Source organism: Pogoniulus pusillus, chromosome 11 (assembly GCF_015220805.1).
Source record: "Pogoniulus pusillus isolate bPogPus1 chromosome 11, bPogPus1.pri, whole genome shotgun sequence".
NCBI lineage: Eukaryota > Metazoa > Chordata > Aves > Piciformes > Lybiidae > Pogoniulus > Pogoniulus pusillus.
This window is the reverse complement of record NC_087274.1, coordinates 24,091,370-24,115,901: the sequence shown is the minus strand read 5'-3', so window position 1 is coordinate 24,115,901 and position 24,532 is coordinate 24,091,370. Positions and strand designations below refer to the sequence as shown.

Below are 24,532 nucleotides of genomic sequence, written 5' to 3'. Positions count from 1 at the left end.
TTTTTTGACTTCTTCAATTAGTATTGACCTGGAAAAGCAAGTATGACTATAGTATTTCACCTGACTGCAGTGGTCACTAAAGAAGAAAGAGATGAGGTACATATAGCTTACTTACTGTCTAAGGTGCTGACCCACCCAAATTGTGATACTCTCCTTTGGTTTTCCTCGTGCTGGGCTTGTTCAGAAATAAGTCTCTGATTTCATCAAAGTTAAAGACACCAAGCCACTTTGTGTTTTCTTTAGTTATTGGGAGGGCTTCTTTGTTATACTGGGAAGTTCACAGGTAATATCTGAAATAAAACCCACTGGGGAAATCAAGGCACAGGTTTGTAGTTAGGTGGGTTTAAAATACCTTGCATTTCCAGCTATGTTTGTGCGTCATCCTGGGAGATCTAGTAGGTAGAAAGGGGTCTGAATCTTTGTTAACCAATGTAGGAGTTAAAGTAAATGTAATCAACCTTTTTCAAGACAAAAGGAAATGTATAGTGAAAGGCATTTTGGCCATTAAAATTTCTTGTTAATGCATCACTTTGCATTTGCTTTATATCATGTTTATAAAGTTAAGCCTTAAACTGTCATGGTTTAAGCAGGGTACACTAACCACTTTATTTATGTTAAAGTACTAACTGCATACCACATCTTATCTATGTGTATGAGAAAAGCTAAGCAGAGTTTCAGTGTCAAAATTGTGTATGCACTGTAAAAAAACATTTTAAGATGCATTAAAGTGGAGAAAGACAGCTCTTAACAGAATGAAAGGCAATCATCGTTTAATGGAGCTGTTAAGCACTGTTACTAGATATCAGTGATCAAATAAAACTTGATTTTTCTTTAAACTGTTTCAGATTCTGTAGGGGTCCACCCTAATTGGGTATGTAATGCTGGGTAAATAATAATTAGGAAGACTATAAAAGGAAAGAAGTTCTCTGACTGCTAGACTGGGGACCATGCTGGCTCTGTGGGTGTGTGTTTAAACAATGCATCAAGCACCTGTTCCCTGTAACCACTGTAGGGAAATGTAAAGAATTTTGAGCTTTAAACAAAATACCTCAGGTGAGCTGCAGAATAAGGATTTTAGAAGTGTGATAGCTGGGAAAGTCCTTGATGTGTTTTTCTGCTTCCTTGATGTGTGTTTCTGCTGCCTGATAGGAAGAGTACAGTAGGGATTCTCATACTAAAATCACACAAGAAATGTTTTTAGTGTCAGTTGAGCAATAAAATTTGGAAATATGTGTAACCATGAGTTGCATCTCTTCTGAACTGTGTAGACTCCTGATAGTAAGTGGAGTCTTTCATGAACTCTCAACAGACACATTTGTAAGAAATACTTTGTGTGTCCCTAGTGCAAAGTGCCAAGAGAGAACTGCATTTCTGGGATCACATGAATGACTTTGTCTTGTAGGCAGAAAAACACAGCGTCTACAGCAGGCATTGAACTGGTTCTTCTGCTCCTCTTGAGGTAAAATTATGTCCAGTTAGGACACAACATGACTTCTGATGTGGTGATTTTCTGTTGTCAACTATCTTAACTGAGTACAATTTTTAACCTTTTCAGAGCAGTGTTTATATGTTATCCTATTCACTGCAGTCATTATAACTTACTGTTGTAGTGAAAAGAATAGATGATGATAGCAGTAAGACTGTGGGAGTAGGTACTGTAGTGACCTTAAGGATGATTTGTTTGCAAGAAGTACAGAGATGTCTCAGCATCTTTTAGGAGACTTTAAGTCTAGATTTAGGAAGCTTTGAAAACTGAATGAAAATGCAGAAGTGTTTCAGGACTCTTTGGTTTGGTTTGGTTTTCGGTTTAGTTTGTACTTTCTTGCCAGAGATTCTTTATGATCCTTGTCAGAAACAGCTGCATTTTAACTATTCTCATCACTTTAAATTGTCAGAGAGAGCTGGGATGACAGACCACATCTAAGAGCTAAAAGAGTGATATCAGAGTGAATTAAACAGTACACTAGCACTGAGCCACTGAGACCTTCTTGCTGTACAGCTGAAATGTACATTGCAGCAAAACTAACACTATGTGTCTGGAGTATCAAATACCACTGTCTTTAGGGCATGGGATAGTGCTAGGGAAATATTTCCTGTCCAGCCATCCTCCAAAACCAAATAAATGGAAAGGGTTGAGCCTGGCTGTGAAAAACTAATTACAGCAAAGACCAGTCTCTTCCTGTCTCTGGAACTGTTCTTAAAGAAGTCAATTTAAGGTGATTTGAGCCTAGCTGTAGCCTTGGGATAATTACTGCAGTGCAGATTTATTGTTTAATAAAAATATTAATTTGTTAATCAGAATACATAATTTTCTCACTTATCACTCCTGTCCATACACAACTTGAATGAATAAGCATGTGATTACGTGATGCTTTAATGGATTTCTTTATCTAAAACTCTGTCTACTCTAATGCAGTTGTCTTCAAGTAGAGACTCATGGCTACTGTTTCATTGCCTCAGAGGTAAGGAAAAACATAGCCAAAGGCATTCAAATACTCCTGTTTTTTAAAACTGCTTAGTGAATTGCAAAAAGTGGGAAAAGAAAACTGGATGAAGTTGCAGCAATAATAAAGAAATGAAAATTTAATCCTTCACCCTTAAAAGGCATTTCGCAAGTCTCTGGCAGTACATTAAAGAACATAGCTGGGACTTTCCCTGTATCCATGTGTTTGCAGAGTGATCTGGGCAACACAACTGTAGAAGATACTTAGAATTTTACAACAGGCAGAGTTATCTTTGCAGAGTTCTCCACAGATCCAACTGCTTCCCACTTTAATTGGGACTGCAGCAAACAAGTTTCTATATTCTACCAAGAATGCTCCTTAAAATCTCATCTCAAACCTTCATAGAATCATAGAATCAACCAGGTTGGAAGAGACCTCCAAGATCATCCAGTCCAACCTATCACCCTGCCCTATCCAATCAACTAGACCATGGCACTAAGTGCCTCATCCAGTCTTTTCTTGAAGAGCCCCAGGGACGGTGCCTCCACCACCTCCCTGGGCAGCCCATTCCAATGCCAATCACTCTCTCTGTGAAGAACTTCTTCCTAACATCCAGCCTATACCTACCCTGGCACAACTTGAGACTGTGTCCCCTGGTTGCCTGGGAGAAGAGGCCACCCCCCACCTGGCTACAATGCCCCTTCAGGTAGTTGTAGACAGTAATAAGATCACCCCTGAGCCTCCTCTTCTCCAGGCTAAACACCCCCGGCTCCCTCAGCCTCTCCTCATAGGATTTGTGCTCCAGGCCCCTCACCAGCTTCGTTGCCCTTCTCTGGACATGTTCCAGCACCTCAACATCCTTCTTGAATTGAGGGGCCCAGAACTGGACACAGTACTCAAGGTGTGGTCTGACCAGTGCTGAGTACAGGGGAAGAATAACCTCCCTTGTCCTACTGGCCACACTGTTCCTGATGCAGGCCAGGATGCCATTGGCTCTCTTGGCCACCTGGGCACAAGTTTATTGCTGAAATGAATGTTAGTGTCACCAACCAGATTTCATTTTTCAACTTGGTTTATTCCATCAGAATTTTCAGGTTTTATGCAGATTCTGAAACCCTTAGCAAAGAGGGATTTGGGAACTATAGCAAGGAATATTAAATTGCTGATAGCTGAGTAGCACTTGTGTTTCAGTGTACTGTGGCTGCAGTCAATGAAGTTATTCCTGTGGAAATGGGTAGCAGGATTCAGTCCAAGATTTATTGTCTTACTAATTTTAATTCTCCAGTTGATGAGGTTTAATCAGTATAGTGTCATTGAGCACGCTTTTAAGTTGTGTGCTTCCGTTTCCCTCCGGATTAACTTCTCACTGAAGCATTTTCAAACTGAGCCATTCTCTGTTGTCATAGGTGCAGGTGGTGTATCCAACTTGAAAAAAACACATATTATGAATTTATTGGATGTTAGAAAAAAAAAAACATTTACACAGTTCTAGGTACAATTATATGACAAGATAATGTATGAATAATTTAATCAGCTCTGCCAGAGGGGGGAATTCTCTTAAATGAGTCTCATTATTCTCATTCCCAAGTGAGTTTGGACTCAAAATTAACCTTGCAAATCACAATCTCTTGCAGAATTCTTCAAAATCAAGAAGAAGAAAATATAACTTGCTTTGCTCACTGGCTAAATTTTAGTTTGAAGAGTATTACACAGAAGAACAGAGGTGCCATGAAGATGGTTCCCATTGGAATGGGCTGCCCAGGGAGGTGGTGGAGGCACCATCCCTGGAGGTGTTCAAGAAAAGCCTGGATGAGGCACTTAGTGTCATGGTCTAGTTGATTGGACAGGGCTGGGAGAGAGGTTGGACTGGATGATCTTTGAGGTCTCTTCCAACCTGGAGCTGCTGTGGAGTTTATCCTGAGACCTGGTTCCGCATTGCTCGTGTTTGGGGATTTTTTTGGCAGAGCAAAGTTGGTTGCAGTCAGAAATATCAGTATAACTTCTGAATGTAAGTATTTTTAAGAGCCTAGTTTTCAGAAATGTCTGGGTTTTTTTGAAGATAGTTTTATTTGACTATTCAACAACAAACATGCAGGGAGGGGGAGAATGTTGTGCTCTAAAGGACACTTCTTGCTAGCTAAATTTTGCACAAAAGGAGTCCTTAGTGACTTAAATTGTAACTTCAGTTAAAATATGGAATTTTTCTACTCTACTGGGAAACAAATACTGCTGTATTGGAGTTTTCTGGAAGATGTGTGGAAGAATAAATCGAATATAGGGAAAGAAAAATCCCCACCAAAATGGTCTAATGAGTCTGTACCCTCCAGCTGGAAGTTCTGTGCCTGCCTTTTAATAGGCAGATCTTCCTCAGCTGCATGTGGTTTTAATAATCATCAAGAAGAAATATCTTGATGATGTTGCCTGTTAGTTATTCATTTAAAAACTAGTATTTTTTTAAATGACATGTTATCCCTTCTTTTCTGCAAGTTATGTGGGAAACAACCCCTGGATGCTTTTAAGAAGGCGTTCAGGAAGTTATAGTTATTGTATTTCTCTATACTACTGGGGACTGAATTCTGCAAACCAAGTAGATTCTTTTCAGTTACTATGCAAATACATCAACTCAATATGACTTTGCAGGCTTTCAGTGATTGAGTCCAGTACTCAGCAAAATGCAGATGTGCCTTTATGAAGGCAGGTCTTCCTCTGTTGACTCATCCACTTAATTTTGTTCTCATTTGCATATATGCAGATAGTGATGTCTTTGCTGTTGGAAATTTGAATGTGGATATGGCTGTGGCTAAATCAGGTATGTGACTGGTGCCCACAGATGAAAATGGCAGGTGTTCCATTTTTAAAAACAAGGCAAAAATTCAGATTTTAAATAAATATAAATATTCCAGTATCTAAATTCATTTTTGTCCCACTAAATTAATGCTTGCAATGCATGAACAAACCTATCTATGAGAAAGTTTGGACATGACTTGCTCAATTTTATATATTCTCTTTCCTAGCAGTGCTGTTTTACACAAATGTTGCAGCTACACAGGAAGTTTCTATTACATATTAGATTTTTCTTTCTTAAACTCACCCACAGCAAAGTCTGTGGTGTTTGTAGAATGTAAGGCAGTAAGAGCAATTTTGTATGTATTCCTTGTATTATTAACAAAGCCTTTAGTTTGTGATTGCACAGCACCTAACATAGTTGTCTACAACTTGGCTTTCTACATAGGGCTAAAAGCCCATAGTAGTTTTTACTCTGTTTCATAATACAGATCTAAGAAAAGTACCAGTCTCTTCCCCCCCAAAAAAAAAAGCCTGTCAGAAGCCTTTGTACCTTAATGGCACCATCTAAACACCTTCTATGGAGATGTTTTATTGACAATCAAAATCAAGCCATTTAAATCAATGTTTTCAGCAATTCACCTCCAGTTGTGAGGCTGTTGCCAGAGGTCCCAACTCCAGTATGATGTCTAAAACATCATTGTTATAAAGACTATGGAATTAAAAGTGGAATTGAGCTGACATTGCACTACTGAGTAATTTTCAAGAATGGATCAATACCTTGCATTAACAGATACTAAGTCCAAAAAAGCTTGAAGGAGCACACACTGAAGCAGCAGTTTCTGCGTTGTGGTTCAGAGGAGTGAAATGGTACAGACAATATAATTGCAACTCTCTTGGTTTTTAATATAAGCCACACAGCACATGCTTTTAGTGGAGCAGTGAGCAAATGCTGTGTGATTAAAAGCATTGACACTGTGGCTATTAGAGGTACTTAAAATATAAATGCTGGGTCATCTCTCTGCCCAAGGTAAAACACTGGAATTTGAAGAAAAGGCCAAATCCATTAACCTATTGACAATCCATTCCAGAAACTGACAAGTCTGAAAGCCAGATGCAGGAGTTGGACTCTATTCACTGGTGTTCTTACTGTCATGAGGTGCCTGCTGTAGAATTTTCCTCAAGTGAAACTGTGTTTCCACTGCTAAATGACATGAGAAGAAAGGAGAAGGTTATTTAAAAGTTAGGGCTTGCTTCTTTCTTTCTTAATAAGATTGACATAATCACATCATGATGATATCAAGCATACTAAGGCCAGATTCTGTCCCTGCTCTCTTCAACGTGGAAGAAAACTACAGCCATTTGGATTAATTCCCTCAGCTGGCTCATGGTATAGGAGGGATAAAACCACCACCTAGGAAGTGTAAAACTGGTAGAGCTTGATTTGTAAGCAGCACGGTTCCCTCCTTGTAATGAAAATAGCCTGCACTAAATGACTAACAGAGGAAACCACTCGGAGAAATGCTTATGTTAAAAGTGTAGAGCCTCAGCAGGACCATGGTAATCAATTACCCTAAACTGAAGCCCTGGCAGCTTCTATGAATTGCTATTGATTTCAGCTACTAGTCAGGGAATCTTTCTAGGCTGTGTTAGAATGTAGGTGTGAGATGCAGACAAAATTAGGAGCTGGAAGAAATCTATGTGGAAAACAGGGGACAGCCAGATTTGGGAAGATATGCTGAAAGGGTTTTTTTTTGTAGTGCTTAAAAATTGCAGAACCCAAGTCCCACACAGTGGTAAAAATGGAAGTAATCACATCAGCACATATTGAAATCAGAAAGATGAGAATTTTGGGTTTCTTAGGAAGTTAGTATGGAAAATTCTGTCTGGCTTTCTAAAGAAAGCCTCCATCCTCCATTGCAGTTACATAAAGGGAGGTTAAGTTAGTTTTTCTTTTTCCTGCAGCTTTCATCTGACTGGACCAGTTATTTCCTTCTTGCTGTGAACCCTCAAATCATGTGAAGAATAATTCCAAAATAATGATACAAGATTCAGTCCTGTACATGCTATAGCTGCTGAGTTGCAAGCCTGTTGTCTACAAAATTCAGTTTCTTAGGGAATTCCTTGATGGCTTCAGGAAGACAAAGCAGCTGTTTTTTCATACATACTGTGCACTTCAAAGAGAATTTAATCTGTTTTGAGGACGCTGCTAAGTTTCTATTATCATAGATGGAAGTTCATTCTGGAACCTTTTTTGCTCAGCACAAACCTTATGTGTTTTCCACATTCTCCTTATACATGTTTTGACATGAGCCTAAAGCAATCGTGTTCGTTTGTATTCTAGCTGATCAAATGGAGAAGTCTGATTCATGTGAATTTTGGATCAAGGTGAGGGTCATCTTTGTGACCTGTGCTAAAAGGAACTTTATGAAGTGATTTCTCCCAGAGGAGGATATTTCTGCTAGATCAGTGGCCCAGAAGCACTGGAACAAATCCTCCTGTGGTCCTCATTTTAATATCAGCTGCACAACAGCAGCACAACAAGCTGGATTAGAATCAAACATGCCATGTAAGTGAATCTCAGATCTCAACCCTCGTAAGTTGACAATCATGCCTTTCATTATGCTCTTTCCTCTCCCACTATTTTACTTCCCCTTCCTGCCCCCATGTCAGACCTTTCCCTGAAGCCTTCTTTCTCCTCTCCATCAGCTCCTTCCTGCCTGCTCACTCCCCTGCGTTAACCTCTGTTCTTTAGTAGTCTGGTAAAAGCAACATAGAGACTCTTGGTTGAAGTTAAAGGTTATGTTGCCTTTCCTCACTTTAACTCCTGGCCATACCAACTCTCACCATTGTGGTCTCCAAGCATACTAGACTTCCCATTTCCATTTTGCTGTGGAAAGCATCTAGAATAATCTGGTGGCCTCTTCATAGCTTTATCCAGTTTCACTGCACCAAGCAATGGAGGGGATACCTGGTACATGAAGTGGTAAACAGCTGGGTTAACAGAGACAGATGTGTTGGTTTTTTTGCAATCAAGAAGATATTTTCTATTACATTTTTTTCCATGCTGATCAATTCGAAGTCTACCAATGCAGTCCAGCTCATATCTGGAAAGATGCCAGTTCAGTCTTCCCTTAACAAAAGTATCTAGCAAGGACCTAAATCCCTCATTCTTGGCAAGCATGCTTGAGAGTCAAAGCACCGTAAAAGTCATTTTCTTAGGGGAAATTCCTACCCTCTTCAGGCACAGGAACACCAGCTTCATTAGGACAACAGAATTGTATCCTAGTGCACTGCCAGTGGTGAGCACTGTGGTCTGTCTTTCTTAGGTTGTTTTTATCCTTATTGTTTTGTCCACACTCTGAAAATGTGCCATATTGCATGTGGTGCAGCAGGAGCCAGATGTGACTGGTACTTCAGATGTGAGTCAACTGGTGCAGGGGGACCATGCCCCACTCAAGACACTCCTCCAGATGATACAGTTGCAAAGGAAGCAGCTCTGCAGATTTGTGCCATTAGAATACTTTCCCTTTTAGCAATGGCCTTGTCATTTGATCAGTTTTCGCCAGGTTCCCTCTTTGAGCTCTTCAAGTTCACCAAAGAGCCTGTTTCTGAAGCATGCTGTCTGGTCCAATTTTAAAAAGTCTTTTCCTGCCATGTGATGTTGTGCTTAAAAGGAAGAATAAGACACAAAAGGAAAATGGAAAAATAGAAGTGAGAAATATCCCAAGGGAGATGCTTGCCCTCACCACGTCGTACTAGTTTAAATACAGTTCCCACACATCACATGTCAAGCTGTACTTGATTGTTTTCAAATAGATGGCAAAAATACTAAGAGGAAAATGTTCTTTTGTGTGACATCTTCTTCTTTTGATACGTTGGGTTCTGTAGTTGTCAAAGCAAAGGCTGTTTTCCCATCTATTATTACAAATACAGTTGGGGTAAATCTCTTCTGCACGTCTATTCCCTTGGTTGTTCACTTCAATACAAGTGTTATTGTTATTGTTGGGTTTTTTCTTCCAAAATCTAACACAATGATGAATTTTCAATTGTGCATTTTCCCTGTGATCCTCAGTAGGTAATGAGGTTCTTTCTCAGTGGAGATTTAGATCACATCTGGATATTGCAGTCTGTTTCAAGTATTTTCTGCTTTTCTGGCAGGAGAATGGAATATTTAATTTCATTATTCAGAATAGGGTTATTCATTTCATGCAATGAAGGGAAATACATCAGTGTTGTGTTCAGCAACCAGAAAAATGATACTTCCCCTGACTGTTTCACATACTCTATTTATATTTTATATCTTTCTCACCACTCAGCAATTATTCATCCCTCTGCTGAGGGGTGAAGTTCTTGTATTGAGTTACTATAATTTCTCTGGACTCCAGAAAGCAGTTCAATGACTGAAAGAAATTTCTTTTACTTAAAGGTAGTTCTTGAGACATTCACCAAACACAAATAACAGAACAAAGGTTATTTTTCTTCTTATTGGTTTTCCAGAATATTTAGTGATGCCTTACAAAAGGAGTGAATCAATGCTGCTACATCTTAATATTCATTGCACTAATATCAGTCATTATGGATTCTTAGAGATGGATGCAAATGTGACAGTGCAAGAAGGTGACAGTGCAGTTGAAATACACCATTAATTCACATCCAGTTGTTACTAAATGCCTTAAGATAGTAGTAGTTTTGCTGGTAGTTTCCTTTTAAAACCACTTGGTTTAGAAAATAACCAACATAAATCAGTGTGATGTGTTTGTCTCTACAAAGTCATCAAGGTGATTATCTCTGAATCTCTTGTATTATGTTAAATTTCAGTATGGTGACCCAGATCTGGATTTTGGGGAAAGATCAAAGTAGGGAGTGTAAAGGTAGTCGTAGGCTGTATCCCCATTCCCAAAGAAATCAATTAGAGGGCTTCCATTTGAGAGGTGGGCACAGTGGGAATGGAACCAGGCTAAGTATCATGATACATGATTTCTCTTGCCATCAGTGAAACAGATTTTCTCATTTATCTTATCCTCTGAGATGTTTAACTTTTGAACGTCAGCTGATTCAATTTTCATGTTTGGGGAATCCAGGCAGTGAGATGATTTGTGTTTAGGGCACTGAACTGGGCCTCAGTAGATCTGGGTTTGTTCTGTCATGCATTTCCCGTGTGATCTTATGCAAATCCTTTCTTGCCTCTCACACAGCCTCATCAGCAGAATGGGGAACTGTTCCTCCTCTTGTTCAGAGGATTTGCTAACACTTGGGTGGCTTATCTACAGTGGATGGCTGAGGGCCGTATGAAAATGTGCAATCTTATTTAAATGTACTGCTTTACATACATATCCTTCTTTCATTTTGTGCCTCTACACCTACTGCGTTCTTATAGCCCCCTCATGGGACTCCTCCTTTCATTCTTTTCTTTATAAGCAATCTTCCACAGGCTGGCCTCCTCCTCCAAGTGCAGGCTAATTGGGTTCTGGTTGTTAACCTCAGGTACTATGTATGAGTGGATACATAGGTGCAGGAGAAGTGCTATGTGAGCCGTACTTGATGTGGATAATCTTTGGTGATCCAGCTGACAGGTTTGTGCTTGAGACACTAGATCTTTGATCTACTTTTGTTCCAGGTATGTCTGCTTAAACGATTCAGGTGCACAGTTCTGAGTCACAGAAATTTGTAGTGATTTCAGCAGTGAGCATTGTTTACCTAACCCCCTAAGAATGCCATTTCAGATACCTTTTCTACAAATACTCAAATAGCAAAACCAATACCAAGCACAATTTTTACAGGAAACATATCAGAATACATGCACACAAAAATGTTTGTATAAATGCTTGCTTGACACATTTGCCTTTGCAAAAAAAGAATATTGATTGAAGCTTTTAACTTAAGCTGCATTTCTATTTTTTGAGCTTAAATTGCACAATCATAAAAGCCAGGGAGCCCTTACTGGAGTGAGCAGATCTTAGCTGTATGTTTTTCCCTGTCAGTCACTATTATCTGGAATAGAGTAGTGATTTCAGCAGTGACTACAGGACATATAGTTACCTGCTCCCCAGTAGTTTTATTGGAGGTGAGAATACTACATCCCCTGGAATACTGTTCCATTGATGTCTGCACAGCATGGACAAATATTGACCTACTAATAGCATCTGCTGTAAAACCAGTGTTGACTAGCAAATTTTTGAGCTTGGTGTAGATGGGGCAGGTGTGCAAAATTCAAGACATTCTACTGCAGAATGAATATGTGCTTGTCTGTAAACATTAAATGTATGGATGTTTAGATAATGCTTCTTCCTTCCAGAGGGCAGTAAGTCATGGCTTACCTGCATACAACTGCATTTTCCTTAACGAAGCTTCCATTCAGACATTGTAGATATAAAGCCAGCCAACATGGAGGACCTGACAGAAGTGATTACAGCCTCTGAGTTTCATCCCCATCACTGCAATCTCTTTGTCTACAGCAGCAGCAAAGGATCCCTGAGACTCTGCGACATGAGGGCATCAGCTCTCTGTGACAAACATTCCAAGCGTAAGTCCTTGTTTTATTGAACCTTGAGTCTCTCTTCTCGAACAGCCTGTAGATGTGTGCCTAGCCCAGTGTGGTGGCTGCTCACTTGCAGGCACAGCTGAAAATAAAACAGCAAAAGGAGGAGGAAGATTTTCTCATCTATACAAGCATTAGCTATGAACTTGGCATAGTTATGTCTGTGAGTGGTGGTCACCCCTGTGGGTTCTTATTTCATGGATCGATGAAGAACCCACAACTTTCCAGCTGAAGGAAATGTTGAGGGCAGGGGGGGGCAAGTAAATTTTGTCATTTCAACTGCCTTCGAAGTTTTGAATCCATTTCTGGATTATAAAGTATTGGAATTCTTCCTAAAAAAGTAGCCTAGCATTGCCCATGTGCACTTTTTCAATCATGTGTCTGGGTAGATACAGAGGGCATAACACAGTAAGTATTACTGGGAAGAAATAGGTTGGTGTAGAAGCTGTCATCTGTACTGTAGTGATTTTTTTTTTTGTAGCCTGTGAGACTTCTGAGTTGAAGCTAGCAACTCGTGACAGTTCATATCTGAAACTTACATAAGAGCAAGGAAGAAAAATGTTCAATATGGGGTCGTCTTTGTTCTCAAAGTAAAGGATGAAGCAAAATGCACATTCATAGTGTTTTACTATCAACTCTTTATAGTTAAGGTAAAATAGACTATGGCTATTCCCACCAGTAATCTGGCAAGGCTAGGCACTTTCACTTGTGCAAACAACCTGTTTCTTCCTGATCTTCTGAGACTGAAATCCACAGATAAAGGCTTTGCACTGTGTGGCTGTGTTGTTTGAGGAGCTTAGAACCTAATGAATGAACTGTGCTGACTATGCTTTAGCCACCTTCAGGACTGAGGCTTCCAGGACACTTCCATCTCGCAGAATTGGGTCTTTTGCAATGTTGAAACACTGGGGAGGAAATTCAGGAGAAATTCTTTTAGTGCTAGGGACATGTCAGAGTTTTTATGTCAGTTCTTACTTGAACATTTTGAGATAGGTGGATCTCATTAGTAGGGGAGGGAAGGGGGAAAGAAAATATTCAAATGTTTGAAACATAAATGGTACACAGATTTAGCATTCAAAACTCTTTTTTAAGCTAAAGTAAGTGTAGTAAAGAGCCTCTATCCAGGCCTTCTGGCTGCAAGGAGAAGTGCATGTGCTCTGAAGCTCTTAAGACATGGTTTCCAATTACAGAATATAGCCTTTCAGGACAATTTCCTAAGTAGAGAAGTGTTTTACCTTTGTTAGCTCTATGCCCTTGTACTTGTAGAGGGAATTCAATACCATGAAGTGAAATGTGAGCCTGACACAATCTGGTACATTGCTGTGAGTTATCCTGTCCCACTTAATTGTCTTGTTCCATAATACTTTAATTTCTTCCTCCTAATAAGGCCTCTGTGTAAGTTAGTGCCAAATGCCAATCATGGCTTATTAAAACAAGGATACAGTAACTCTGGATGAAAGAAGGCATTTTATGCCAGAAGGGAGAGCAAGGTCTAATGGTCATTGATTAAACCCCATTTTCCAGACCTGTGAGTTAGAAAATAGACATTTAATGTAGCATTGCTGCACTGAGCTCAAATCAAACTCAATGAGAAGCTATGTCTCCATACAGTACAAAATGGGTACAGCAATAGCAGAACTTCCAAAGCATTAAAAGGAATTGGCCCACATGCTGCTCATTGAAGTTGTTTGAGCAGGGCTCTCAGAGGCAAGCAAAATTAATGAAACAGGGACAGTGGTTTTAAACTAGAGCAGATTTAAGAGGAAGTTCTTTAGAGGGAGAGTAGTGAAACACTAGAGCAGGTTGCCCAGAGAGGTGGTGGAGGCCTCATCCCTGGAGATGTTTGAGGTCAAGCCTGATGGGGCCCTGAGCAACCTGACCTAAAGATGTTAAAGGGGTGGGGGTTGGACAAGATGACCTTCAGGAGTCTCTTCCAACCCAATGCATTCTGTGATTCTGTTCTATGAGATAACAAACCCCATAGCAATCTAGAAGGATATATCACAAAGAGCAATCAGTCTGGGAAACAGGATACTTTCCTGGCTGTCTCTAGTGCTTTCACTGTCCATCTGACTCCTGATTAGAGTTGTTCTACACGTGGTACATATGCATGATCAGTACTCTACTCTCCTAGCTCAGCTTGCCTCTCCCTCTCTCCTCCAAGCTGATTTCACTGACTTCCCAGGTACAGTGGGACTTTACTAGTTACTGTAAAGCCTCATGCTCTGCCTTGCAGCCCTGCTTTCTTAATTTGGGCAGTATTTCAGTGCTGGTCTTAGATTGCAATGGATTTCCATATTTATAGGGATAAAAGATCCAATACAAAACTTATGAAAAGTGCCTGGATGCTAAGTGTATGTTGGGAACTTTTGGGTTTACTCCTTATTCAGCCTCCATATTACCCAAATCTCTACAGCTGGCTAAAGTCAGTTGCAGCTTTTGGAGGAAGGGCCCTTCCATTTGTACAAGTGCCATGAAGAGTTATTGTATCATACAGTGTAAATGAATTGTGTAGTAATATCTATAGTGTAAGTCACTGATACAGGATGTAAATTGCAGTGTTCTTGAGGATTTCTGGTTTGCTAAACTCAGTGACAAAATCTCTGTTCAGCATTAGTGACAGCAGCATTACAGGGTTCCCTTATAAATCTTTCATGGCTCTGACATGGAGGAGACAAGAGAATTTTTTCCATCTACTCATCCTTGGTGCCTATGCTGAGATTTATTACCAAGCTGCCAATTTCTGGGATGAGTTGTAATGGGGACCTTTGTCCTTTAGAAAAATGATCTCACACCACCTCTACTCATGAGGCATTGAAAGAATAACAGGTCAATAGCTGAGTTTTAAATGGTCATTGAGATACTGATAAGGTGTGACAAAAATTGTTGTTTTCTTCTAATAGACTACCTGAAACTGCTTCTTATATCACCTCTTTAATGGATCATGCAATGCTGGATGAGCAATCAGAAGTAAACCAGATGGCTGTTACAAATGGATATCTGGGAAAGACCAATCTGTAACCATAGGGGAGACACATAAATAATACTGTTCCATGTTATTATCAGACTTCACAAACAGTGGGAGAGAATTCCATCAAAATATTCTGGAGAGGAGGTGAAAAAAGAGATGAATGTCTCTGTTTATTTAGAATATTAGAAGAATGGGAATAAGGAAGGTGTTTTTGCAGCCCTTGATGGGGTTATAGGTAAAGATTTAAAACAGATCTGAAGGTCAGGCTCAAGCAGAAAGAAATAGGGAATTAATTTGATTGTTATGGAAGCTTTCTTCTAAATAGCATATGCAACAAACCACCCGAAGGTGTTCAGGCAACACGCATGGCAATATGGTGTAGGATCACAGGCTATTAAGGGTTGGAAGGGACCCAAGAAGATCATTGACTCCAACCTCCCTGCCAGAGCAGGACCACACAATCTAGCACAGATCACAGAGGAATGAACGCATCCAGACAGGACTTGAAAGGCTCTAGAGAAGGAGACTCCACAACCTCTCTGGGGAGCCTGTTCCAGGAAGAAGGCAGAATGTGAGAAAGCTGTGATGGTGGCAAAACAAGGGAACCTAACAGCTGCAAAAGTATTATTGTTAGAGCAGTTAGCTGGGAACACCCAGGGAATAAAATAACTTCCCCCCAAATTCCATAAAGACCTATGCAAGGAGTGCAGGTGACAAGATGACAAGCATAAGGGTACTCTTGCAGTAAAAGCATCCTGACTAAAAAATACTTAATAGCAGTAAATTGTGCTCAGTTACCAAATAGTCACTAATTTGGTTTTGGTCTTTTCTTGCTGGTATTATGTTCAGAGCTCCTCATAAATGTGCATGGAGATGATATAATTCTTCCCAACAACTTGTAGACTAGAGAGTGTCTATGGCTGTTTCAACAAATCATCTCACAAAGCAGCCAGCTAAAGAAAGCTGAGCTTGAGCATGTGAAGTTGGAAAAACAAACAAACAAAAAGAACTTTTCCAGTAATTCACCAGAATTATTAAACTTGCTATTAAGAGGTAAATAGATACTGTATAGTTAAGCAAAATGGAAATTTAAGTTGCTTGAGTTTAACTCCTGTTATAATACTAAGTGCTTTGGTATCTTGAAATCATTACCTGCTTCAGGAGTTGTCATCTAATTAAATACTGTATGTTGCTTCAAGGGCTTTTTTAGTGTTAATTTCTGTAGTGTTTGTAGTCTAAACTCCTGTTTCTAATTATCCATTTACCTGTGTGCAAAATCTACAACAAAATACTTCAAGCAAACAGGAGCTGCAGTTTTAAGTTCATTGCTGTGGTGCTCTTTGAAATGCAAAGTTTGAGGTTATGTAGTGCGGTTAGCCTCTGTCACTGATGTTCATGCTTTTCCATCTTCCTTGCAGACTTCACAAGCTTCTGATATCTGGGTCTATGGCAGGAGCCTTTTTGAGTCCCCTTCCCTTTGACCAGAGAGCATTTGTAGATGACAGGTGATCCTAACAGCCATCTTCTCTGGATCTCTTTTCCCAGTTCTGTGAGATGAATAATCAGTATCTTCGAAGTGTAAAATAGTCTTTGGAGCAATGTAGAGTGAATTTGGGGTTTGGTTTTTTGACCCAAAGACACTACCCCAAGATCACAGTGGAGAGAGTCCTTTTCCATATTTTTCACTTGAATCCAGGCATGGAAGAAATGCCCTCCTTTTCCCAAGGATCAATGCCACTCTCCTGTCATCTGGTACTTAACCCAGTTTGATTATCTGCACCTTTTTTTTTTTTTGAAGTTACCTTTGATTTTAAACCTAAGAATTCAGAACTGTGGAAGCAGCCAAAGCAAAAATCAAGGTTAACCTATGTGAACATGTTAAATGTTTAAAATCACTTGTATTTACTCCTTGTTTAAAGGAGATAGAACTTTCAGAGACAAGACAGCTTTCAGACCTCTAGCCTCATTTGCAACAGAGAACAACCAGATGCACAAAAAAGCCTGTGACAGAATATCCCTGCTGCATTTGCTAATTAATATTGACCTTTCCAAATGAATGATGCTTATTGTATGACTGGGAAAGAGACAACTTGTTTTTCTTTTCTGTGAGCTCTGAAACATGCCTTTTGCTTCTGCATCTGGTCTCATGTCAGGTTATCATCTGAGAGAGCGAGACAGCCACCATTCTTTCCTTGTGCACTGAGAGGCCACCGCTGAAGTAAAGTCCACTTCAGGCAAAATCTGTAAGGTTTCATGTGGCAGGACTGCAACTTATCTGAGCTTCCATAACGACCTAATGAAGGCTTGTTCTCCTTAGCCTAAATCTGGATTTACTTTGTAAGCATGCTCTACAAAGGCATATATTCACTGCTGATTTTTAATATCCCCAATGAAAAAATGTGCCTGTATCCTGATAATTTTGTAATTATGGCTGTCACTAAAGATCTGTTACTACAATTTCATGCATGCTAAACTAGATCCTGGAAGGGATCTTATCTTGTGCAGGAATCCCATTGAAATTTGGTAAAAGCTTGCCTTTAAGCCTGGGCTCCAAAGCTTCCATTCCATCCAGTCTGGATGAATGTATAATAACGACATTTGAAACATGGCTAATGAAAATTCAAACCTGTTTCTACAGAAATGCAATTATGTCAATATATTATTTCCTTTAAGTTGTGCAAGATGTGTTAAAATTAAATCAGAGTGGAAAAAAACCCCACCACTGATTTATATACTTCTAGCTTTCAAATAGTAAGAGGAAAGAGAAAAGCCTGAAGCAATGGTTAAATGATTTATGATCGAAGAGGTGTTTCATTAACCCCTCTCCCCTAACCACACACAGATAAAGCAAATAATTGCTGTATGATTGCTTTAATTATTCAGGCTGTTAAAATTCCTGTCTTGTTTGCTTTATTTTTTAATAGCAACAACTCCTACTCTTCAAGATCTCTTGAAACCAGCATTATTCTTTCAAGGTCCTGTTTTACTGAGGGAAAAATCCTGCCTTATCACTAGCCTTATATATCAAGAATGGAAAGACTCGTGCATGAATTTGGCTGTAGGGGAGTAGTAGTTTTATGTCCCATTAACTCCGTGGGATTGCTCACAACACGTGGCATTAAACATGCACATAATTCTTTGTGAGGCTGAGATTTAAAGGGGCTTGATCTTAGCTCACTTCCTTGCTCTCTTTAGCATCATTTCTCTTTATTAACAAACTCACTGTCCAAGTCACATTAATATAAGCAACTCTGTAGCGAAGCTCCCCACCCACTGGTCTTTAGCTATTGATCTGGCTTTGCCTTTCAGCACTAATGCACTCTCCCTTGTGGTTTGCGACAAGCTGCAGCAACTCACTGCAGATGGTAAAACAGATTCTTAAATATTGATTTGAGGCTCCTCTTTTAAAAGCCATGCTCTCCAGAGGTATTGATGAGATGCCTAGTTTTAATGTTGGGCCATTGCATAAAGGAATGCTCTATGGTAGGTGAAATTTCACCCTTGCGGTGTGGAGGTAGCCTTAGAAACTTGCTTTTACCCTGAGAAGGAAAATGATGTGTAAGTGACCATGCAGTGAGAAGTGCTCTCTGAATTACATAAAACCAAACAGAAAATAGAAAGAGAGATTGATTTTCCATTTAAAACAGGATAATCAACTGCAGGCTGTGGTAATATAAAATGTTAAATAATTGTGGTTGTTTGCAAACCAAGTGTATTTTATGCTTCTTATGAAGTGGACTCAAAATACACATGTATAACCTTATTGATCAGTGTAGAACATGAAGGCAAGATTGTCACATCAGCAGAGCATCCTGATCTTGAAAGAGAATTTCTGAAGGAGGTGAATGCACATGAGTGAATTTGCTTGCTACAAAACAATAAAATACTTGGACATAGTTGAAGATAGGGTACATAACAATGATAAATCAAGCCATTATCATAAACAGTGGAGCTGAAAGGCATAAATAGACCATGAATCAAAAAAGGAGCTTTGCAAGTGGTCATGATCCACTTAGAATGAACTCAGGAACTCTTGTGTATGATATCCTAAGGCAGATTATAAACAGTGCATAACAATGGCTATACCTGGACAGCTCAGAGGTCCTTCTGGCCCAGTGTTCTGGCTCTGATAGTGGGCAGTAGCAATGTCAAGAGAAGAACTATGAACAGAGTAAGTATAACCTCTAGCCTCTGCAATTTGTAGTTGGAAGCTTGGGGTTCAGGGTCTTTAGTGAAAGTAAAGTAGCAGTACTCAGGTGTTTGAGGAGGTTTATTCCCTGAATTTGTGCAGCTACATTTGAACTTATGTATAGTTTTGACCATTCACAGTATCTTTCAGTTAAGCCTTTAGTAGCTTAGGTGTAGTATGAGGAACCTTCTACTCTGTACTTACCCTTTCCTGTTTTCACTTGGTGACCCCTGCTCATTGACTGCAAAAGGCAGTGGACAGTGAACTGTAGTTCCTTATTCTTTCCATGACACTCTTAATTACAGCCACTCAGTCTCTCCTAGGCTAAGGATTTCCAGTTTTAGTCATTTCCTGCATGGAATAATTTGATACTTCTGGTTATTCTTACTGCCTGTTTTTGTGTCTCCTTAAGACAGAGCTGCACCGTATCAAAAGACCAGAACTACACATAGCTCAAGATGTGAGCACCTCTTGAATTAAATGGCACTCAATAAACATTTTAAGAAGGTTTTCTGTGTTGAAGGACAGTAACAACTGTCATGGCTTGAAAACTGAATATGATTAGTACTTGTGTATAAATGCAGTGAGATATAGTGCAGCTTTTTGCATGAACATATTTTGTATGAATATGTTGAATATATGTGGTGGATCAAATCAGAGCTCTTCTGGGGAATGGTGGTAAATTACCACTTCAGCATACTTTAGCTAAATAGTTTGTAAGATTTTTATCTTAGGATCATGTTTTGTGAGGAAAAAAATAAGTCTTATAACCATGTATTCTAGGAGAGAGGGAAAAAAAAAGACTTTGAAAGTGTTAGCTATCAAGAGAGCATACTGGTTCTTGTTGCTTTTGCAAGTTGCTGTGGCTAGTCTGTCAAGCTGGGTGAAATTCCATACACTTTCAAGTATCATTTTCCACTACATTTTAATCAGATATTGCAGCCATTTTCATTTGGTACCAGAAATGAAAGAGAGGCTTAATTTAGAAGGTAAATTGATTGACTTGGGACTGCGCCTGTTTTCTATGTTTATGGAACTTTAAGCCCACTGAGGGATTACGTGATCCATCACCAGTGTTTCCAGGTCCAGATGAAATGCACCTCTTGTTTGTGTACCTGTGTAAGCCAGAGGTTAGCTGCAATAAATTCTTAATTCAGCCTAACTGCAGACTATTTTTATGCTTGGATGATAGTAATTTTTAACAAAGAAATAATTCTCCTTCTCTTGTTACAGCATCTTTGCTGGCTCTGGGCTTTGTCGTCCTCCCTAACCCCGTTGCCTCTTTTTCCAGGGTCCCCAAAACTGTCTTTATCCATTTGTAGCTTCAGGTCCCTCAGCTGCTCCTCACCAGTCCTGTCATGTCCAGACCCTTCACCAGCTTTGTTGCCCTTCTTTGAACACATTCCAGCACCTCAATGTCTGTCTTGGAGTGAAGGCTCCCAAAACACCAGGACTCAAGGTGTGGCCTCATCAGAGCCCAGTGCAGGGGGATGATGACTGCACTGGTCCTGCTGGTCACACTATTCCTGATCCAGGCCAGGATGCTGGTGACCACCTCGTCCAATTTTTTTTGCCCAGGGAGGTGGTGGAGGCACTGTCCCTGGGGGTCTTCAAGAAAAGACTGGATGAGGCACTTAGTGCCATGGTCTAGTTGACTGGATAGGGCTGGGTGCTAGGTTGGACTGGATGATCTTGGAGGTCTCTTCCAACCTGGTTGATTCTATGATTCTATGATCTTTAAACAAAAACTGGAGAGTTTTATGCACCCATTAATTGGTTTTGGAAGGAGAGAGAAAGAGTTATTTAATGGTGCAGAATTTCCAAGTAACAACACTTAAATACTATGAAAGCTCAAGTTTCCAGGACAGAATACAAGCTGTGAACAGTATCCCCTCAAAAAAAAAAACCAACAAATCTTTCACGTTGTTATTTGTAAGTAGAAAGAAAATTGCTTCAGAAGCAGCTTTGTTTTTCTGCTACAGGAAATGACTTCTTTTAAGGCTTGTTATAATTTTATCCTATGAGTGATGGCATTTCTTAGCAAATCTGGTAAGCTTTCATCTTGAAGTTTTCCTTGGTTTTGTTCTTGCTCCCCCCTCCTCTGATAATCCCATGTTCTGCAGCATATGAGAGCATGATTAATCTTTGCTTTTTTGTTAAAATATGTTTGGCTTTGTAATAGCAAGAAGTTGTTTTTTATCTGTAGTTCTGCTTTTGGTTGGCAGTAAAAGAAAATTTCAAGTTTCATATCTTTATGCCTTAAGGAGTACACAGTGTTATCATCAAGGGTCTCTCCCTTGCTAGTTCTCTGTTTCTCTTTGGTTTGTCTACTGAAATTTCACAGTAAACCCTTGCAGTTATCATCAAGTGCTCAGACACATAAAATTTTGCCAAAGCTTGTGCTCTATGTCTCTCTCTTTTGAAAGCAGTAAAAGATTTGTTTAACTGAATAGGGTTGACATTTCTTTTATCCCATCAATCCATTATATAAGTTTAAATTCAGGTTAAAAATAAAAAGTAGCTCCAGACAAACTTTACTTTTAGAGAGAGAGCTTTTCTAACACCTGCCCTGTATTATTTCAGATACTATTACTGCTTTCCTTCGAAGTAGATCATTCTTTGTGTTTTTAAAAACATTATTCTCATTTGTATTAAGGAACCTTCTGCCTTGCAACAGTGCTGTGAGTGAAGGTGAGAGGAAAAGGAGAAGTGGAAGGAATGCTGAAAATTTAGCCAAGACATTACCCAAGATGCTATAGAGAATCATGCAGACTCCTTGTTGCCAGGATTTTGGGAGAAATACAGGAATTTGTATGCTATATTGGATTGTGACATCACACCCACCATATGAACCATTTTTAGTGTTCATATTATTTGTTCAAGTTCACATATGGCAGAATATACACCCTGCAATGACTAAAAGTCTGCCCAGCCAATAGAATAATAATTTTCAGTGGTGTTGGAGTCTGAAGCATGCCAGTGACTCCATCAAAAAATGGGCATCTTTGGAATTGGGACAAAGAAAAACCTCCCATGAGAACATGGGGGTTTCTGCTTTCCAACCTAAGTGAAAAGCAAGTCCAAGGGTAGGACTAGATGACCTTTAGAGGTCCCTTCCAACTCAATGCATTCTATGATTCATAGGATGTTCTGATTTCAAAATTTGGTCTAACAAGGTTTATTTAGATGCAGAACAGTAAGCCAGATGTGAAATCTCATGTTTTGGGTGCTGACTGCCCTCTGGCAGCCTCCAAAAAGAGAAGTCTAACCTGAAACAGCAAATGTGATTCCAATGTAGGATGCCAAACTTGCTTTTGCAAATGGTGGGCTAGCACCATGCTTTCTCCTACCCGCATGAAGAGGCTGAGACTGAAGTCTAAGCTGTCAGTGATGTCTCCAGTTAACTTGTTTTAGCCAAACTGAATGAAGGCTATGTTTTTTTGGCAGTGCATGCAGAAACTTATGTTGATGCTCAACCAGAAATAACTTAAGATCCATGTCCACTGTAACTCACCTTCATTTCCTGAGGCCAATACCTTGTTCTGGTTTCTCAGGCATATGCTGCTAGTTGCTAAGCTTTCTCTGTAACTCTGGGAGCTGCTTCTTCATTTCCTTCAGCAGTTTTTCAGGCATGGTTATGCTATCTGCAAAGAATTGCTGCTACTAAAATTTCTACCACTGTCTTTCTGTCTGTAATGATACAAAGCTTTCATGTCTGCATTAGATTCTGTAGTTAATTAATCTAAGTCTTTCTAATACTTACTCTGGTAAGGATAGAAGAGCAATAAACAGTACAGATAAAGCATGGAATGGTTTAATCTCATTAATTAACAAAATCCAAAGTATCCAGCTGGATAGAGACATAGAAAATATATCTCAGCTATAAATGAAGGTTTAGTTCAGTTAGTGTGATGGGTTTTTGCCTTATTTTTTTTTCTTTCCTGGTTTTAATAGCAACTTCACATCATAATTAGCAGGATGAAATTCCTGCCAACTGAGTACATAGGTTGGACAGATTAAAGGGAAGAGGTATGAGAAATGATAATTGCTTTATGCTTGTCAGACTTCTATTGAAAATCTGACAGGATAATTACCAAATACCTGCTTTGCAGAATGTCTAGGCCAATTTCTAAAGAGCTATTTAAAGTTGTTGGTTTACAGTCTGTCTGAAAAGAAAAGTTTTTTACCCCTTTTTGGAAGTAGTTCGTTGCCATTTAGATGTGTGGTACGTGTCCAAATATAGACCTTATTCTCATGTGCATGCCTGGCTGCGTTCCCCTGCCCACCCCCAAAGAAAATTGCCCATGATTTTTTGCATTACCCCACGTACTTCACCCACCTACTCACCCTTAACTTCGAGCAGAGTGATACTTCACCTGATGGAAACCGTAACCTTGTTGCTTTCAACAGTCTGAGTAATAGTCATAGATGAATTGGTTGAGAATGTTCCAGTGGACTACACAAAAGACTGTTTTGACTGACAGTACAAAGTTGTTCTGCTTTCAGCAAGTTTGCATGTCTCATCACACAGCTTTTCTTCACCTGCTTTTGGAACTTGAAAATGACACTCACTAAATTGGCAGTTTTCAAAGAATGTTATAGACATAGGTGCCAAAACCCAACTGATTTTGCCTAGAACTGAAAGACTTCTAAAGCTTCTCATACGAGATCATTTAGATCACAGAGCCACAGATACCTGCAGAGAGTTGCTCTAGGCACCTGGTAGGCAGGGCCGGAGCTAGTGCATGCTTTAGGGAAGGGATGAAGAGACCTTGGTGATTAGTGGTCTTGCAACAGATGAAGTACAGCCCACTAACACTGGTTGTTTCAGGTTCCTGCAATTCAGTGTGAGTCATCCGGTATCATTATTATGTAGAGCTGAGCAAGGATGACTGATCTCCTAGCTACAAGAGCTAGATTTCCCTGCGTGGAGGTACTGTCAGCAGTATTTCATGATCCCCTGCCTTGCTGGATTGTGCAGCGCTCAGAACAGCCAACCAGCACGTACAGCACAGCACAGAGCTGTCAGCAGATGCACATCACCAGAGTGGCTCATGGTAGCTCACTGCCTGTGGTCTGCTCACCTCTCGGGAAGAGCTGACTGCAGTTTGCAATTGCTTTTCAAAGTTGTGTTTACTCTCAGGTGCCTTCAGAATGGACCATAGCCTGCAGCCTGGCTAGCTGGTTCTGGCAACCAGGGCAAGCTTTGAGTAACCAACCTTCCCAGGGATGACAGGACTGTTGTGAGACCACATGTACACCTGACAGGGTGGCTTGGGCACCTGGATTTGGATTATGTCAGGAAACAGGATCCCAGAAAAGTTTAAGTCCTTTGCTAGAGGTAGCTGGGGCCAACTAACTGGTGTAGTCACATCATTTCAGGATGCTTTGGCCCCATAGTCATATATTACATATATAATAATATGTATTACTTATTGCCAATCTTGAAGTTTGTATTTTTATATAAAGCTAAAAGAATAAATTAAGTGCTGGGCATATAATTAATTCTTTATCATGTTCCTTGGTATGATGAATTGCACATTTCACAAGAAATGCACAGTTGAGATTGTACAGCAGTCATTTTAGAGTTCTAATTTCTCTCT

At 39.8% G+C, this 24,532-nt stretch overlaps 1 protein-coding gene across 7 annotated transcripts in view; it reads left to right on the top strand.

The window, feature by feature from the left end:
• Positions 1-24,532, top strand: part of PPP2R2C (protein phosphatase 2 regulatory subunit Bgamma) — a 161,199-nt gene that overhangs the window by 123,436 nt on the left and 13,231 nt on the right. For all 7 annotated transcript variants that reach the window (XM_064151496.1, XM_064151499.1, XM_064151503.1 and 4 more), the window contains one exon: positions 11,590-11,754. In XM_064151496.1, coding sequence (XP_064007566.1) covers positions 11,590-11,754 — 165 coding nt within the window. The remainder of the gene's footprint in view (positions 1-11,589; positions 11,755-24,532) is intronic.